Source organism: Erpetoichthys calabaricus, chromosome 2, assembly GCF_900747795.2.
Source record: "Erpetoichthys calabaricus chromosome 2, fErpCal1.3, whole genome shotgun sequence".
Lineage (NCBI taxonomy): Eukaryota > Metazoa > Chordata > Cladistia > Polypteriformes > Polypteridae > Erpetoichthys > Erpetoichthys calabaricus.
Genome location: NC_041395.2, coordinates 114,308,009 through 114,326,283, shown reverse-complemented (window position 1 = coordinate 114,326,283; position 18,275 = coordinate 114,308,009). Strand labels below are relative to the sequence as shown.

The window sequence follows — 18,275 nt, the reverse complement described above, 5'->3', positions numbered from 1 at the left end:
GTAACATTCAGCTGGTTCTTCAATAACGGGTCGGGAAGATGACTGTATGTGAGCTTACAGTAGCATGGCCAGGATGTAAAAACTGTTTGTTGTTGTAAAGCACTGAATGCTGCATGGCAAGGGCACAAAGAGGTTTGTTGTTGGGGTAATGGAACGTGCTTTCCTCTTGTCATTGTTCTGTTTGGATGGCAGCATGGCCGAGTGATGAACCACTAGCAGCAAGGCCTTTCAGCTGCCATACCAAAATGTAATGCAGCTACAGTAGTTGCCATGTTCTCCACTGTGACTCTGTAGAAGTTACTGAGGATGCAGAGTAACAGAATGACTTGTCAGCCTCCTCCAAAAGTAAAGTTCCTGGTGATAAACAAAGCTAAGTAAATCCCAAAGAACTTTAGCTATTCAATTTTCTCACAATCTGTTGTGATTTCTTTCTATTTTAATTTTGTGATTTCATTCTCTTTCAGTTTTTTTTTTCTGAGCCTTACAAAATGTTCTGGTGATTCTGACTTCAGAGGCACATTTTGTGAGACTGATCAAAAGATAAGAAGTGGGCAAAAATTAGCAAAAAGTCAAAATCTGGGAGATTGCAAGCACAGGAAACCAAAAATCAAAAAGCTCAGAAAACAAGATTTTTTAATATAACAAAACTGTATGCAAAGATAGGGTCTTATTTGCAAACTAGGATACAAAAGCATAGGAAGGGTGACCTTTAAACCCACTGTGAATTAGCACAGTGGCTGTAAATTACTTAAGCACTCCCCCAGTAATTGTAATGCCATTCCACATGATGGATACAAAGAATAGCAACTCCGCAGAACACAAAATAGCAGCAGAAATGGTTCAAAATAAAAATATAAAATACAAATGAAACGCTGAAATATAGTTTTAATAAGAGATAAAGATTCCTTGGACAAAAAAAAAAAACAAAAACGGAAAGGAATTTAATTAGATACTAGTATTAGTAAAGAGAGGAGCAAAAAAATACAGAGACTCTGAAACTAAAGCTGTTTCTTTATTTAAAGTTTTCTTCTATTAGTTTAATTTTTGTATTTTTTTTTTGGTTTTATTATTTTTCTCCGCTATGCTATTTTGTTTCAGGTGTTGTCATTTGAAGAGCGCGTTGCTAAGCTAGGGTCCCCAGAGGTCACACCACATAACACCATCGATGCAATGGTTTAAAAGCCGACACCTTGTAGCCTTCATTATCCAAGTTTTGAATATTTTCAAATACTCTGAGCAATTTATTTAGGCCCTTTTCTTAGCTTTTAACTTCTTTGGCTTAACAAAATATATATATTTTGTTTGTTTTTCCCCCCACTTTGCCAATGACACACATTTCATTTCCTGGTCCTTATTTCATTCAGTCTCAGCACTTCTCTAACAGTGTCAGAACACTACCTAAATAATGTAATAACTGGTACATAATGCCCTCCAAGAGGTTTGTATTGAACAATAAATATTTATTTTATATACAGCAACACCTTTCACTGAGATTCTTCCACAGGAGTAAATCAGCGAGGCAGGCTATAGATTTAGATTTTTTATTTATAAAAGCACATTTAAAACAACAGAGGTTATGCCAAAGTGCTGTACAAAAAAGCATTAAAATAAACACAATACAAACAATCATGCAAAAGCAGTTTAAGAAAACAACCAATTGTAACATCCACCACAATCCCGTCATACACAATGAAAGACAGAAGAAAACAAGTAGGTCTTAAGCCAACTTTTAAAAGGATGGGTTTTTTTCACTAAAGGACTCACAAAAAGCCAATTTTCCAAGTTTTTCAATGAAATGCAGCACTTCCAGTAAGTCTAATCTATAGGACATGACACCTGTTGTTCTGTCCAGGGCACATGTTTGTGCCTTTAAAGGAGTCCTTATACTTACAAAAATTCAGAAATTGCCCACATGTGACTTACCGGTCTTATCTGAATTGCACAGAAGGGTCTCCTTTTCCGCCCGCAGACCTGGACTTGGGCCATGTTTCATCCAGGTCGCAATTGTAAACTGATCTGTCAGATTCTTGGGAACTACCCTGTCAGGGATCTTGGCTGCCTGTCTGCCATCAAATTTAAATATCAGATCACTGTCTCGTCCACTGTCTGTCAAAAGATCGGCTGTCCAGTTTGATGTGGCACTGGGAGCTGGCAGCAAGTCTGTACTTCCAGATGTGGCCCCTGTAGTATTCAGGTAAAAAGAGAAGAAGAACAGTGATGCTTTCATATTATTACAATTCATGCTCTATTCTTCTGAACAAGGTTTATTTCTCCTTTGAGTCTACTTTGTGTATAATAAGGGGAGTTCAAAGTCATTTGCTGATCTTTTATAACATTCTTCAAAAGTCACAAGAGTACACTAAATACACCCATAAAAAATCCTTCAGTTGTAAACACACAAAACGGAGATCCTCAAACCATAAATAATTTTTTCACTTTTAGGGTTACAGGACTCAGATGCCTGTCCTTTGAAGATCAGGTAGAGGGCAGAGCACCATTCAGTCATACTTACCACATCTCCATAGTCACTCATACCAGGCACATTCTTTTTAAGGCACACTAGTAGAATGCATAGACATTACACAGACAATAAATGAGCTAGCATCGACCCACTGTGTTGCCCAGAATAAAAGCCACATTTAAAAATATTAGTACCCTTAAAACAAAATGCAATGTGCCAACACAAAAGCACCATGCAACATATACCTATATACGTATGTACCTACATATACAATTACCTATAATAATGCTTACAAAATTGCCTTTTTTGCCCTGTGAAGAACTGACATCGCTTCCAAGGTTGGTTCTTGCCTTGTTGGCAATGCTGCTAAATTAATTACGTATGTGAGAAAATGTTAAGTTCAACTTTCTCTTTTATTGAATGGCATTGTGTTTACCATTTAGGCAACAGAAACCAGTTTATATAGGAGAGCCTCATGGAGCTTTAGATTACTCTGGAGGAGGTGACTGAGATTCTAGTCTATTACAAGACATACACATTCTTTCACATTTAGTGGCCTGAGTCAACCTAACACTTGCCCTGTGGGTGGAATCTCACATAAATACTGGCCTGGCAAACTCTACACAGAAGGTACCTCAAGTAGTAGTCAGACTGGGGTTCAGGTGCTGAAGGAATCAGCATCATTTAGGTGGATGCTGCACATTAGTGGTTGTTGAAGTGGCGTGCTTTGAGTAGTGAGAAAAGTGTTATATAAATTTAAGTAATTATTTATTGTAAATATATTTTTGCATGTAGTTTTTCATGTCTGTTACAAATTCACTTTCTTAGCCTACTATTAAAACCCTTTACAGATTTTAAGGGTAAAATTATTTTAAAAAGTAATAACTTTTCAAGGAGCGCTTCATGTGTAATTTAAATCTGTAACTGGCATTGTGAAAGCTTTTTGTACACAAGTTGTGTTGTGTTGACTGCTTAGAAATGTAGCGTAACAAAATATCAGTAAGTTCTCCCATTCTGATTCTTCATAAGGAAGCCCTCTATGTTTATTAGTGCAGATGAATTCAATGTATCACTCTGGGGCAGGCAGATAAGCAGACATGTGACAGATACATTGCATATATATATATATATATATATTATATATATATATATATATATATATATATATATATATATATATATATATATTATATATACAGTAATCCCTCGCTATATCTCGCTTCGCCTTTCGCGGCTTCACTCTATTGCGGATTTTATATGTAAGCATATTTAAATATATATCGCGGATTTTTTGCTGGTTCGCTGATTTCTGCGGACAATGGGTCTTTTAATTTCTGGTACATGCTTCCTCAGTTGGTTTGCCCAGTTGATTTCCATACAAGGGACGCTATTGGCAGATGGCTGAGAAGCTACCCAACTTACTTTTCTCTCTCTCGCACTGACTTTCTCTGATCCTGACGTAGGGGGATTGAGCAGGGGGGGCTGTTCGCACACCTAGACGATACGGACGCTCGTCAAAAAGTGCTGAAAGATTATCTTCACTTTGCTCCCTTCTGTGCAGCTGCTTCGTGAAGCGACATGCTGCACGGTGCTTTGCATACTTAAAAGCACGAAGGGCACGTATTGATTTTTGATTGTTTGTTTTTATCTGTCTCTCTCTCTCTTTCTCTGCTCCTGACGGAGGGGGTGTGAGCTGCCGCCTTCAACTGCTTTGTGCCGCGGTGCTTCGCATACTTAAAAACCAAACAGCCCTATTGATTTGTTTGCTTTTCTCTATCTCTCTGACATTATCTGCTCCTGACGTGCACTCCTTTGAAGAGGAAGATATATTTGCATTCTTTTAATTGTGAGACGGAACTGTCATCTCTGTCTTGTCATGGAGCACAGTTTAAACTTTTGAAAAAGAGACAAATGGTTTGTTTGCAGTGTTTGAATAAAGTTCCTGTCTCTCTACAACTTCCTGTGTTTCTGTGCAAATCTGTGACCCAAGCATGACAATATAAAAAATAACCATATAAACATATGGTTTCTACTTCGCGGATTTTCACCTTTCGCGGGGGGGTCTGGAACGCAACCCCCGCGATGGAGGAGGGATTACTGTGTATATATATATATATATATATATATATATATATATATATATATATATTGTCACACACGTGCACATGGGAGGCAGCTAAAGAACTTGAGTGACGGCAGTTCTGAGGCATGCTGGGAGGTGGCAGAGTGCACTGACTCTTTTTCTCTCTTTCCTGTAGACCATTCCCGGGAGATTTCATCTGGCTCTCTGGACGTCACTTCCGGGACCGAGCCAATGGAAGGAGACCTTACCGGCTCCGGCCCATGTGATGTCACGTCCGGGCTTGAACCAATGGCTAAAGAACATGGGCCTGATCCTTATGACCTCACTTCCTGTCTTCCCCTTTAAAAGCCTGCCCCTTTTCCCTATTTCCTCAGTCTTGTTTTGGATTCAGTTGTATGCACATCAGTGCTGTTTATTTGATAAAAAAACGACTTTGCAGCCAGGATACCATATTATATGGGTGGCTGCCCCAAACCTTTATCTGAGTATGTTTCATTATTGTGACAATATATATATATATATTGTGGAACTTGGCCCGGACACAGACAGGCAGACATGTTAATTTCACTACCACATGTTTATTTACACTACTATTTACAAGTATTGTGTCACAAACCCCAATCTTCCCCAAAGTCCAGGCCAACCACTCTGCTTCTTCGGACCGCCTCCTTCTCTCTTTCTTGCACCTTATCCTGCTTCCACCTGACTCCAGCCTCGAATGAAGGGAGGCTGCCCCTTTTATCCGTACCCGGATGTGTTCCAGGTGTGCACCAGCAATCCTGCGGACACGCCCCAGTGTGGCGGAAGTGTCGACTGTCCTCCTAGGAGCATTCCGGGTGTTCCGTCTCTTCTTCCCCCCAGCACTTCCTGGTGTGGCGGAAGTACTGGGGTCCAGGGTCCTTCAGGCAGGGGGACACCCCCTGGTAGTGACCACGGGCCCCTACAGGGTTGGGCTTCCAAGCCCTGTACCCGTGGCCCCCAATACAACCAGGGCAGGCGCCCCTTCGCGGTCTGGAGGAGGAATGAGCCCTCCTCCTGTCTTCCTGGGTGTCCCCGGCCAGGCATGAGGCCCGTCCGGGGTGCCACTATATATATATATATATATATATATATATATATATATATATATATTGCATATTTCATCGGATTGGCTGGCCCAGCACTGGCCAAATGGCTGAGGTCTCCAGGACTCTAAACAAATCCAAATCATATCATTTCATATCATCTACTGTTAAATTCTGCTCCATACATAAAATTTTTATTTTTTATACTGTATTGAGGATTTGTTCTGTTCTGTGTATTGTATTATATTGTATTGACCCCCCTTCTTTTTGACACCCACTGCACGCCCAACCTACCTGGAAAGGGGTCTCTTTTTGAACTGCCTTTCCCAAGGTTTCTTCCATTTTTTCCCTACAAGAGTTTTTTTTGGGAGTTTTTCCTTGTCTTCTTAGAGAGTCAAGGCTGGGGGGCTGTCAAGAGGCAGGGCCTATTAAAGCCCATTGCTGCACTTCTTGTGTGATTTTGGGCTATACAAATGGACACGGGAGGCACGTATAAAATAAATACTTTTATTGTTTTTCACCTGTGGGGTATGTCTTCCCCATAATTCCCACAGGCACAACACAGTCCCAAAAGACACAAAGTAAATCTACACACCACACTCCTCTCTTTCAGCACCACCACTCCTCCTCTAAGCTTTGCCCACATCGTCCCGATTCTGGCCAATGAGTGGTGGTTGCTGGCTCCTTTTATTAGGCACCCGGAAGTGCTCCAGGTGCTTGATTGCCGACATCCGGCTGCAACTTACGGGTGTGGCGAAACTACTGCCCAGAAGGGGCTAGCAGCTCCTGCTGCAGCACCCCCTGGCAGCGCCTGTGAAACCCAACAGGGCTGCACCAAACTCCGACTCCCATGAAGCCCTGCAGGAGCCTGAGGCACCGCTGCAACCCAGGGAGGCTGCCATCTAGCATCCAGGGGGAGATATTGGGTTTCCCATGCTTGCTCCCCTGGAGCATATATGCTGCAGGGGTGTCCTGGCTGGGCATGGGCCCTGGCCATCTGTCACAACTCTCAAAACAATGATAAAATTATATGATACTTAGAAAATATGTTTAAATGTGATACAACATAATATTCTCAAACACACTTAATCCAGTTTTAGTTCACATGACCAGCACTGGGCATAGCAGGAACCATCACTAGATGGGATGGCAGCTCATCATACAGACCACTCATTCACAAAACACTTGTGGAGCCAATTACCTAACATAACGTATTATAGGAAAAGCAGTTTACCCTATTAATATTTACCGTATATTTCATACTCTTTATATTTTAATTTACAATAGATAAATATGCACATAACAATAGATTGTATTATTGAATTTATGCGAAAAACAATTCCCCATAACTCTGAATTGAATTAAGTGGAAATTGAAAATCTTATATTATGCCACAAAAAAAAAAACATGAGAAAGACAAAAAAGTTATGTTAAAACAATGAGGGAAAGTCAACTTTGAGACCTCTTGGCCATGAAATAAACTGCCGTTAAATTAATCCAAGTATTTACTGCAATGAGCAAGTGAGCAATGAGGTTTCGCAAAGGCAGCAATTCAACTGAAAGCCAAAAAGGGCACGCAGCCAGCCAAGATAATGAGCTCCGGCTAATTGTTTCTGGTCCGATACTGCAGATGCCTATTCTTATGGACTTTTTTTCCCTTGACTACATTCATTGAGAGGCATGCAATTATTGATATCAATAGAACATCTCAAATCAGTTCGCTTACCGAATGTGCCAAGAATCGAAAAGTCATCATCTTTTGGGGCTAATATATTCTGTCAGCGATGTCTTTCAACATTACTCTAAATTGATTTTAGTTTAAAAAGCAATCATGATTTTTTAAGACTGCCTCACAGAAGACTAGAAAGGCTGATTTTTCCCCAAGTCACATACTCCCAGTCAAAATGGCCTTTAATGAATTTAAAGTTGATGTACTAGAACTGATTAACAAGAATTTTGCAGTTATGATGAGCAGGCCTCTATTGTACAGGACCTCTAATTCTGCTTACATTCGAATGCTAACAATATCAGTGCTACAGTACATGAAGTGGATACCTCGCATCTAGGCTTGCCTTTTTACATTTTTTTCCCAGCCAAAAATACTCATAATTAAGAAGTTTAAATGGTTATGTAATAAGAGCATTCAGGAGAATTGCTGCAGTTCTATGGCGAAAGAGTCACTGGACCAGAAGGAGAACCAAAATCTCTCATTTACTGTTAATTCTGTGTTTCAATTATCATCTGTGGTTTTAGTGAACAAATAATACAATCAAAATTACCAGTGGCAGAAATTAAGCTTATGAGTAGAGTTAGGGTTAGGGAGGACTCTGAAAGTGGGGCGTTCTTCCTCTCTTTTGACAGAAGCTAGCTGAGTTGGTTTGGGCATCTCATAAGAATGGTGGACCATGCTTTCCAAGATGACGACCCAGTGCAGAAATGGACACCTTAGAGAGGGCGGACTTCAGAATATGGTATCTGGAGAAAGAGGAAACTGAGCTTAAAGCCACCATAATCCTTACCAGGGACAAGTCTATAAAATGAAATGATTATAGGATTAGCTATGCGTTAGAATTAATGAATATTTGGTAATTTCAAAATCATTTACCCTTTAAGTATCACATAAGTTAAAATACTTTAATAATTATAAAGGTAATTTTAAAGTAGAAGAGAGCTAAAAATGAGAAAAGGTGTTACTGAGAGGAATGGCAGAGTCTCTGGTAACCAATGTAAGACGTGGAGGTGAGCTCTGCTTAGTTAGTTGTCTTATAATGATGCATGAGCGTAATTAGTTTACACGTTCATAATTTAAAATATTCTGCCATAAAGCTACATTATCATATCTTTCCCCCATTACAAATTTTTCCCCCATTCTGAAGAGCAAATTTCTCCTAATTGGTGTTTACTAATTCAGCAGCTTAATAAATGTTGTTTAAAAAAATGGAACAATGTCCTACTGTGAAGAAAAGGCATGTCGCTTGTACATGTAAATTATGTAGTACTACAATTGTACTAAAGTACTTTAAACTATTCTGATTTTAAAGTCTTCCTGACTTTCAATGTGCATTCCTGTAAACCTTTTGCAAAAGAATGCCATGTTTTTCCACTGCATGGAGGATATTCACAAATGACGACTAACTTTTATTATCTCAAAAATGTTAAAAATTTGACTTGATAAACAATGATGCTAATGAAAAAACTCAGTGAATTTATTCTTTAAATCTCTCCTTGAAGAATCAATCACCATTGCAAACTTGTAAATGCACTGTTCTGTGCTCTGATATAAACTGTTTAATTTTAAAATGAAATAACTCAAAATAGTGTTTATCCCAAAATCCACAATTGTATTTTATTTACATGCTAAAAAAAAGTAGAAAAGCAAAAGTAATCATTTAAATAACAAAGGCACTACTTATAAACTCTGGTTCTGTATTCCAATTACTGTGAAATCTCTGCTTGTAGCTTTATGCTTTGAGCATTGTCATTACAAATGGTAATTGTTTCACTTAAATACAGTGCCTATAAAAAGTATTCACTGCTTGGGAAGGTTTCACATTTTACTGTAATACACCACTGCATCACAGTGGGCTTAATTTGTCTGCTTTGACACTGATCAACAGGAAAACAGTTTTTAATGTCAAAATGAAAATGGATCTCTGCAAAAGTGATAAGTGACTGTGTACGTATTGACCCCCTTTAGTATGACACACCTAAAGCATCACTGGTGCAGCCAGCTGGTTTTAGAATTCACCTGATTGGCTCAATTGAGATCACCTGTCTTCCTCCACATTTTTCAGGTAATTTTTGTATAAATGCACCTGTATGTGTAACCAGTAATAGTAATAAAATTATAATCTGCACAGTGAAGGTGCTGAGTATTAGAAAGAACACCCAAGAAACTCCGTGAAAAGGGGATTGAAATGCTGAAGTCACGAATAGATGCAAGAAAATATCCAAGTCACTGCATACTCCTTAGAGTTCAGTTAAAGCAATCATTAAAACATGAAAAAAGTATGAAAGAGCTGTAGACCAGCACTGAAGGATTATTCAAGAAGTTAACTAGAAAGGAAGGCCACCAAGACACCTATAAGTTACAACCTAAAGGGGCTGAGGTTAGAGAGAGACTATGCAGGCAACAACTGTTGCTCAGGTGCTTCACCAGTCACAGCTTTATGGGAGAATGGCAAAATGATGCCACTGTTTAAAGAAATGCACATGACTTCTGGACAACATGGGAGATGCTGAAATCAGCTGGAGATAAGCTCTTTGTACTGATGAGAATAAAATTGAGCTTTTTGCCCATCAGACTAAACACCACGTTTGGCATAGCCCCAACACTACATGTTATCCCACCATACCATCCCCATCATGAATCATTGTTGTGGCAGCATCATGCTGTGAGGATGTTTCTTTGCAGCAGATTCTGGAATGCATGTAAGCGTAGAGAGTGAAATGAATGCAGATAAATACTGGAAAATCCTGACGAAAAACCTGATGTAGTGTGGAAGAAACCTTCATCGTTGGAGATTTGTTTTCCAGAAATTAGTTCAATCTACAAAGGAATGTCTTAAAAACAACACTGTTAATCTCCTGGAATGGCCGAGTCAGATCTCAATCCAATTGAGGGTTTGTAAATGGACTTAACAAAGGCTGTTTGCTCACAATCCCCATGCAACATGTCAGAGCTGAAGGATTTTTAAAAAGAAGAAATGGCACAAATGGCAGTGTCTAGGTATGGAAAAACTGATAGAGTCCTGTGGACACAGACGCAAGGCTATCATGGCTGCCAAAGGTGTATCTACTAAATACTGCCTTGAAAGAAGGTGGTGAATACTTAATGTGTTTGATTATGTTGTGTTTGATATTTGTAATAACAAACCACTTGCAGAGATCTGTTTTCATTTAGCCATTAAAGAGTCTTTTTCGGTCAATCGGTCTCAAAAAAGTCAAATTCATTGTAATTCAATGCTATTTAAAAATAAAAGATGAATACTTTTTATAGAACTCTACACTCAATACAGTTGATTCTAATCGTATGAAGGTATGCCAACAGCTTTCTAGCACTCTGCAAGCTAATATCAGCCCTAGATTTGCTTCCATGTGAATATGGAACTCTGACTCTTGTTAATAAAGTAAAACATTAACAGGAAGAATACAAGCTGGGGCAGGATAAGTATACATCTGTCAGGTGGCTTATCAGTCCCAGACCAGTCCGAATCCCACCCAATTATAAATGAGGTTTGAGATGAGTGGGAGAACAATGGCAAGAGACTTTTACAACCTGCAGTACGTTGATGCTTTCATCAAGCATTTGGGGCTTAGGAAGATGTAGAAGGAATGGTTTCCATTGGAAAGTAATTCACATGAATAAAAATCCCTCCAGTGTTACCACCCCATGAAACTTTTACCCTAATTTTTCTCCCTTTGGCCCTGTTTTACTACTAAAAACAGGAGGATTCCCCTGACCAGGAATCACAGGTTCAAACACTGCTAAGTTTGTTAAGATTTTTAAGATTTCTTTCCAGCATCTTGGTTGAGAAAGGAATGAGCTTTGCATTCCATGGACATCAATTGGATCTGACATGGAAATGTCAAGGGAATGGACTTCTGATCATCCTAGCTATTGAATGATTGCAACAAGCATCAAATAAAGTTATATTTAATTAATTCAATTTGTTCTTATATGTTTTATTCCATGGACCAACCCAAAATGCTGTACATCTTTTCAAATATATCGCAGCAGGCATGTAAACGAAGGACAAAAAAGTGGTCATGAATAGGGACCACCAGGATGCAACATTCATTCCATAACTAACAGATGGCCCAGACAAATAAGAGGTAGTATTACCTATAACATAGTAAACTGTTCAACCGACAGATGAGACAGGAACATTTAATTGTGTCTCAATGCCATGGGTAGGCAACACAACAGCACCTGCCCAGCTTACTTCATACAATTAATGTTGCTGGGAAACATCAGACAAAACACCAACTGTCCTCTACAGGGAAGGCAACTCAGCAACTGGCATGGATCTCCGAGCTACCATTAAATAGGAATAGAAAGTGAAAAAGGAAATACTGTAACTCCTGGCTGTTTTAGGCACACAGACCCAGGTAGAGCTATATGGAGGCCATGATCTGTCTTAATCAGAAAGAACGGCTTGGGAGTCACCAGTGATATATAACCCTTTAAGGGGCTCAGTAGATGAGGACTTCAGAGATACCAAATGGCTAATGATCCTCTTTGTGTTATGGAGTTAACTTTACCTAAGAAATGATTCCAGAGTGACCTAGTAGTATCCCTAGGAAATGTTTTATAACCACCTCCAAAAGAGAAGCTAAAGGAGTCTAAAATTGGGAACAGAGATGGCAGGATGAAGAGAGAAGAGGTGAGACCAATCTGGTAAAGAGACAGTATTACATTTGGGATACTTTACTGGATAAGCCACCCAGTGGTGCATAGGGACTCATCTGTGTTAGGAGGCTTCAGATTGGCATCTGGTGTCTATTGTATTACCCCTGTTATTTTGTATTTTGATTTGCCCTTCGATTTTCTCTTTTTATTATTATTTATTAGTAAAGATTTTGTAATAAAAGTACAAATGAATACACTTTACATCCTCTCGAATCTTTTTTCATATTTGCTTATCCTTTTGCCAATTGTGAGGAGCGAGACCTTAACCCAGTGTAACTGAACACAAATGAGGAGACAGACCTGGATGAGGCACCAATCCATTGCCACCCTCAGTCACACACTCATACAATGCCAAGCCTGCATGTCTTTGGGGTGTGGTAGAAAATTAAAGGACTTGAGGAAAACCCATACATAGCACCCATAGATAGTTACTGGACTGGAATTTGACCCCAAAAATCTGAAGCCATCATGCTACCCATTTGCAAATATATCCAGTCCCCAATGCAATTTTAAAATCCAGAGGGCAGAGGCTATCTTGATAGTATCAGTTACAAAACAGAAGCCAGAGCTGGACAGGATGTCAGCCTGTCACTAAGCACACACACACACACACTCATCCAGAAAACCATTTACAGTTGCCAAATAACCTGACATGGATGTTTTAGGATGTAGGAGGAGATCCTGGAGAAACACCCACAAAAACATAACTATGAAAACAAACATCCCTTCAGTATAAATTTAGAAATAAATACAGGTAAAGAGTAATTTTTATTAATTGTGTTAGTTACATGAAAATATTAATAAATAATCTGAGATGTACAAATACACCAAATGAGGACAGCTTTCACAGTTATACTCACCGCACAGCTTCTGCAGTGATTTCTCGGAGTACGTCTCACGATCGCACCCCTTCCCTATATGGCTGGTTTGCAGTTCTACCGTGGTCCGGATGGATGAGACTGGGCCATCACACGTTTCCAATTGCATTTTGGGAAATAATGGTTTGCTTCCAGTGCCAGGCTCATACTCTGTCCTCTTGTTCCAACCTGAAAACAAATGATGCCAGTATTAGTTTGAAACACAAAACAAATCATAAATAAATGTATACACATGGACCTGAAAGGCAGGGATAGAAAGAGGAGTGAGCACAAGAAATGGGAACTTTAGGGAGATTCACAGCAGAATTAATTAGTTACATCACTGGAGGTCTGACCTGCACCCTGGAGATATTGTGTCCTCATGCTAGCCCTTTGCCAGGTGCCTGTTATTTTTACTATGAATAAAATTTGGTCTCCAAGCACCACTTAATTACAGTCAGGTTGCTCCTGAGTCATTAGATGTGATATTTTAGCTTTGCCAGCAATCACATGCCTTTCAGATGATCAGCTGTGGAGCAGCCGCTTCCCCGGCTGGGCTGCTTTTGATTTGTTAAGCCAGTTTTGCTTTTGAAAGATTTTTAAACCTCACTTAGCATTTTTATTTCACCCCCTGGAAATGAAAAGTCCAAGATAACTGGTCTAAAATAAATGAAATCTGCTGGTGAGGAAGTAGCCTTGTATCTTTGGGAAACAGTCTGTGGCAGCAGAGACCAGGGCTGTGACTACGAAGATGAAATTTCCAAGATGCGTGCCACATGCTGCATCTGAAATAAGCAAATTGCAAATTGCCATGTTTTCTTTATCAGCACACTTTTGTTCAGCTTTCTACTGGTCTAGCAGCAAACTTGGTCACATGTCGACTTCAATGCTTGACTTTAAATTTATACTTCAAAAAGCACCTCCTCTACTATTTACTTGTCAATGTTGGCATTCAGATTTTCATTTGAAAGATTTGTGTTTTCTATTAAATAAAATGAAGTTATGTATTTTAATATATTCTTGTAGGCGAAGGAGAGCAGCGACGTGTTGTTGCATGTTGATCAGATAAGTAAGTCACAGTTTCACTATACTCTGTTCACATGACAATACTGCTTCTACTGCTAAAAGCAATTCCATCTTTCCTTTACTGTATCAGGAACAGCATTTTACAAAGGTTTTAATCAGAGTAAGCAAACAAAGGGCCTTTGGGCACTTCCCAGGATTGTTAGACTGAGTAGTGGGTGCATCTCGAAACACACGGCTAGTCCTTGTTGCTGTTACTTAGGTATGTGCAGGATGCGCACAATAGGTGTTGTTGATCCATTCTGAGTCAGACACTCCAAAAAACTGGTGTTGACGGTCAGGACCATTCAAAGGTTACTTCAAAACCAACAGTATTTTCTCAGTAACATAGTCATAAAAGATTAAACTGCAGAAGTCATAAAAAAACAGGCACACACCATTCAGAACTCCATTAGCTGTACCTTAGGACATTAATCCTTGTGACAGTATCCCCTGGGCCTTTGTGTTGGGCATGAGAAGCATTAAGCCAAGTGGCATTAAAATTGGAGTAAAGGTTACCACAATGTTCCTGGTGACATAACCTGTGATGTTGTACTATATGTACTGCAGTACTAGGGTGTTGTACCGTGTTAGCCATTATGAATGTAGAGAAAAGCCAAGCAAAATTGCCTGAAGAAGGGGCCTGAGTTGCCTCGAAAGCTTGCATATTGTAATCTTTTTAGTTAGCCAATAAAAGGTGTCATTTTGCTTGGCTTTTCTCTATATGTACTGCATAATGGTTGTTAGTTCTGGCGACTTATCCTGTGGAGTTGTGGGTCCAGTATAACCAGCCTGTGATTGTGTGTACTGCACTGACTTGGCCAATATGACTTCAGATGTTTTGGATTCAACAAAAATGCTGTTAGCCCTGGAAGCATGTAGCATCACATTGACCCTGATGTTGCAACCGGCGGAGCAGCATGAAGGGTAGTAATCCTTTTACTATAACTAATGGGGTTTTGGGTTATGCACTGACCCATGTGAGAGTCTGTAGGTTTCTGGGTAATAGACAAGTGACATTAACCCAGGAGACATAGACTGAGGTGCTATGCAAACAACATAGGTGCCATCAGCAATGGTGACATAACCTGGAAAGGAATTGCACAGTGTCTATCCCCATTCTGTTTTTTGTTGTTTCTGGGTGTGAACCTAGGGTCTCCAAGTCAGAATTAAATAATTAATTAGTTGAGTAACAGGGGACGTTTCCCCTCACCTCAACTGACCAAGAAACTTTCAGCTGGTAGAGTATTAAATTACACAGTGACAGACTCTCCTCCTCCTCTGGTAATGTATACTATCAGGATGAAGGTATTGAATTAACTGAAGTGATATAGCTGGTAGAGTACTGAGTACTGCATAAGGGGGCATTAGACTCAGTTACTTGTACTGTATTATAGTCATAAGAGTAACGTTCCCTCTGAGGAGACCGATTTATCCAGTGCTTTCAATATGATCCAGCCATCACTGTTAACAGGTAAGCTCAGATATATGCAGGTGGATGCTCATGGAGTTCCTGGATAATGGACTATCAGTCGTGCAGACCGCAGTTTGTGAGAATGAACAACTGTGTTTCCAATATGGATGTAAGCAACACTGGAGCACCACAAGGAACAGTCCCAACTCCTTTTCTTTTTACCCTGTGCGCCACCAACTATAAATATAACATAAGGTCGAAATTCTTACGATTCTGCACTTATGAGGTGTATTGGTAAGGGAGATGAGGCAGAGTTTATCAGTCAAGTGGAGAACTTTGTTTCTTGGTGCAGGAAGAATTCTCTGCAATGTAACATCAGCAAAACCAAGGAACTGGTTATTGACTTTTGCCAAACCAAAGAGCCTCTACGTTTGGTCAGTATTCAGAGAGTGAACATAGAAGTGGTGCTCTTTTACAAGTACTTGGCGGTCCACATTAATGACAGGATGGACTGGTCTTGTAACACAGAGGAACTATGTAGGAAAGGGCAGGAGACTGTGTTCTTTAATGTGGGCAGTGACATCCTTCATATCTTCCACAACTCTGTGAGGGCCAGTGCAATTTTCTACTCTGTCATATGTTGGCCTTGTAATATCACTTTAAGAGAGACCCACCCCTAGAAGTAGTAGCAAAGGAGATAATTAATGGGATTAATAAAGTATCTATCTATCTATCTATCTATCTATCTATCTATCTATCTATCTATCTATCTATCTATCTATCTATCTATCTATCTATCTATCTATCTATCTATCTATCTATCTATCTATCTATCTATCTATCTATCTATCTATCTATCTATCTATCTATCTAAAACAAAGCCCAATGCCATTATGAAGAATGCTGAACATCCTCTCTCTGACACATCTGCATAATGCCTCATTATGACTGACAGCCAAGTCAGAAATTTTTTTCCATTTTAATCATTCTCGTTTGCATTCAGACTATAGTTTATATAGTATGTATATAAATCTTTTTTATTTATTTAAAGAACTTCTGTAAAACAAGGCAAATTTCTCCCTGTGAACAAAATAAAGTTTGTTGATTTGTTTGTTAATTTGTTCTATCTATCTATCTATCTATCTATCTATCTATCTATCTATCTATCTATCTATCTATCTATCTATCTATCTATCTATCTATCTATCTATCTATCTATCTATCTATCTATCTATCTATCTATCTATCTATCTATCTATCTATCTATCTATCTATCTATCTATCTAAGGCATGGGGACTGCCTATCTCTATTAGTTTCATTGCACAAGATTTTCCAGTAGCACCATTTACTTGTTGTAAGTTTACAAAGTAGAGATGGCACAATTGTCCTCTTCTCAAAAATTATTAATTAAAACCTGGGATGCCTGTAAAGTGCATAAGAGAATCCTTTGAATGTTGACACTAAAATATCCACACCTTGTGAATGTGATTTGTTCATAGTTTGCCGGTTGTTCTTTTTAAAGTAGGGCTGTCAAATTAACCAAACATTACAATTTGAATACTCATATTAAAACTAAGTATAAAATTGAATAAATTCACAAATAAGATAAAGATATTCAGGGTGCTACATATGCTGTTGTACTGTATGTTTTTCCCCTATCTTTTTAATATTATTGTTAATTGTTTTTTTTTTTTTTTGCTTGCAGTCTGTATGTATGCACAGTAACTTAAAAGAAACAGAAGAAAACTGCAGCATCCAAATGCATGTGACACCCGAGAGAACAACACTTCACCAATTGATGCATGCTCAATGTGAATCAAGGAGAGTTTGAAGAGGGGCACTGTTAGTACTGCCACTTTGTATACGTACTACAAAATCACCTTTGATTTTTCAAACAAGTTTGATTGGCTGCAAAATACAAGTTAACTTGATGAAGGCAATCTATTGACAGACGCCATTTACAAGTTATCTTGTAAACTGTCTTTGAGGCTGTAGCACCAAATATGAGCATAACATCTAGCTTGATAGATCCAGCCAAGTTATCGTGTAGTTGAAGTGCACAAAGAATTTTCTGTTCATGAACCACAAATTGGATAACACAAATAGATTTCTTTTATAGAACATGTATCTTTATTGTGAATTTTGTTCAATAACAAAAAGCATTTAATTAGTATATTAAAGTAACACCCTGATTTTACATTGGCATCAGATCAAATTTGATGATTTGCACTGTGGTAGTCAATGGGTTAAATGCCATCATTAATCAATTCTTATTTTTTTCTAGAAGTCTTCAAAAAATGAAGCAGCTGAATGATAGATTAGGTGAGTGGGATCCTAGATTTAAGACTGAACCGGAGCAGCATTAGAGTAGAATTATACATTTGTGATGCCGGAGAAGTACTGTTTAGTACAACTGTAGATCAGAGAGTGATGCAGAAAAATCTTTCAAAAATGCATTATAAAGGTGTGTGTTTAAGATGCAAAAACCTGTTGGTTTTACTAAAGATGATACAAGCTATGCCTTGTGCCCTGTGTTGGCTGGGATTGGCTCCAGCAGACCCCCGTGATCCTGTGTTTGGATTCAGCGGGTTGGAAAATGGATGGATGGATGGATGGATGATACAAGCTAACCATTTAAAAATTGTGAAGAGACATATGCAGAACAGATGGAAGTGAAGTGTAACAAGGGATCTGAAACATTAAAACAAGGTGTGTGAACTAACACAATGCCAAATTAGGGTGACCCAAAGCAAACAACTGTTACTTTACATCTGAAATTAAATATATATATATATATATATATATATATATATATATATATATATATATATATATATATATATATATATATATATATATAATTCACTAAGCCGGAAGACAAGTAGCCACCTATGGAAAGCACACCGGAAGGGGCGTGGATT

The 18,275-nt window shown here is 38.8% G+C and overlaps 1 protein-coding gene across 1 annotated transcript in view; it reads right to left on the bottom strand.

Annotated features, from left to right (window-relative positions):
* The window catches only part of LOC114646274 (calsyntenin-2-like), a 791,236-nt gene that overhangs the window by 192,810 nt on the left and 580,151 nt on the right, over window positions 1-18,275 (bottom strand). Inside the window, exons 6-7 of the mRNA XM_028794392.2 lie at window positions 12,881-13,066; window positions 1,924-2,181 (exon numbers count right to left, since the gene is read on the bottom strand). Coding sequence (XP_028650225.1) covers window positions 1,924-2,181; window positions 12,881-13,066 — 444 coding nt within the window. The remainder of the gene's footprint in view (window positions 1-1,923; window positions 2,182-12,880; window positions 13,067-18,275) is intronic.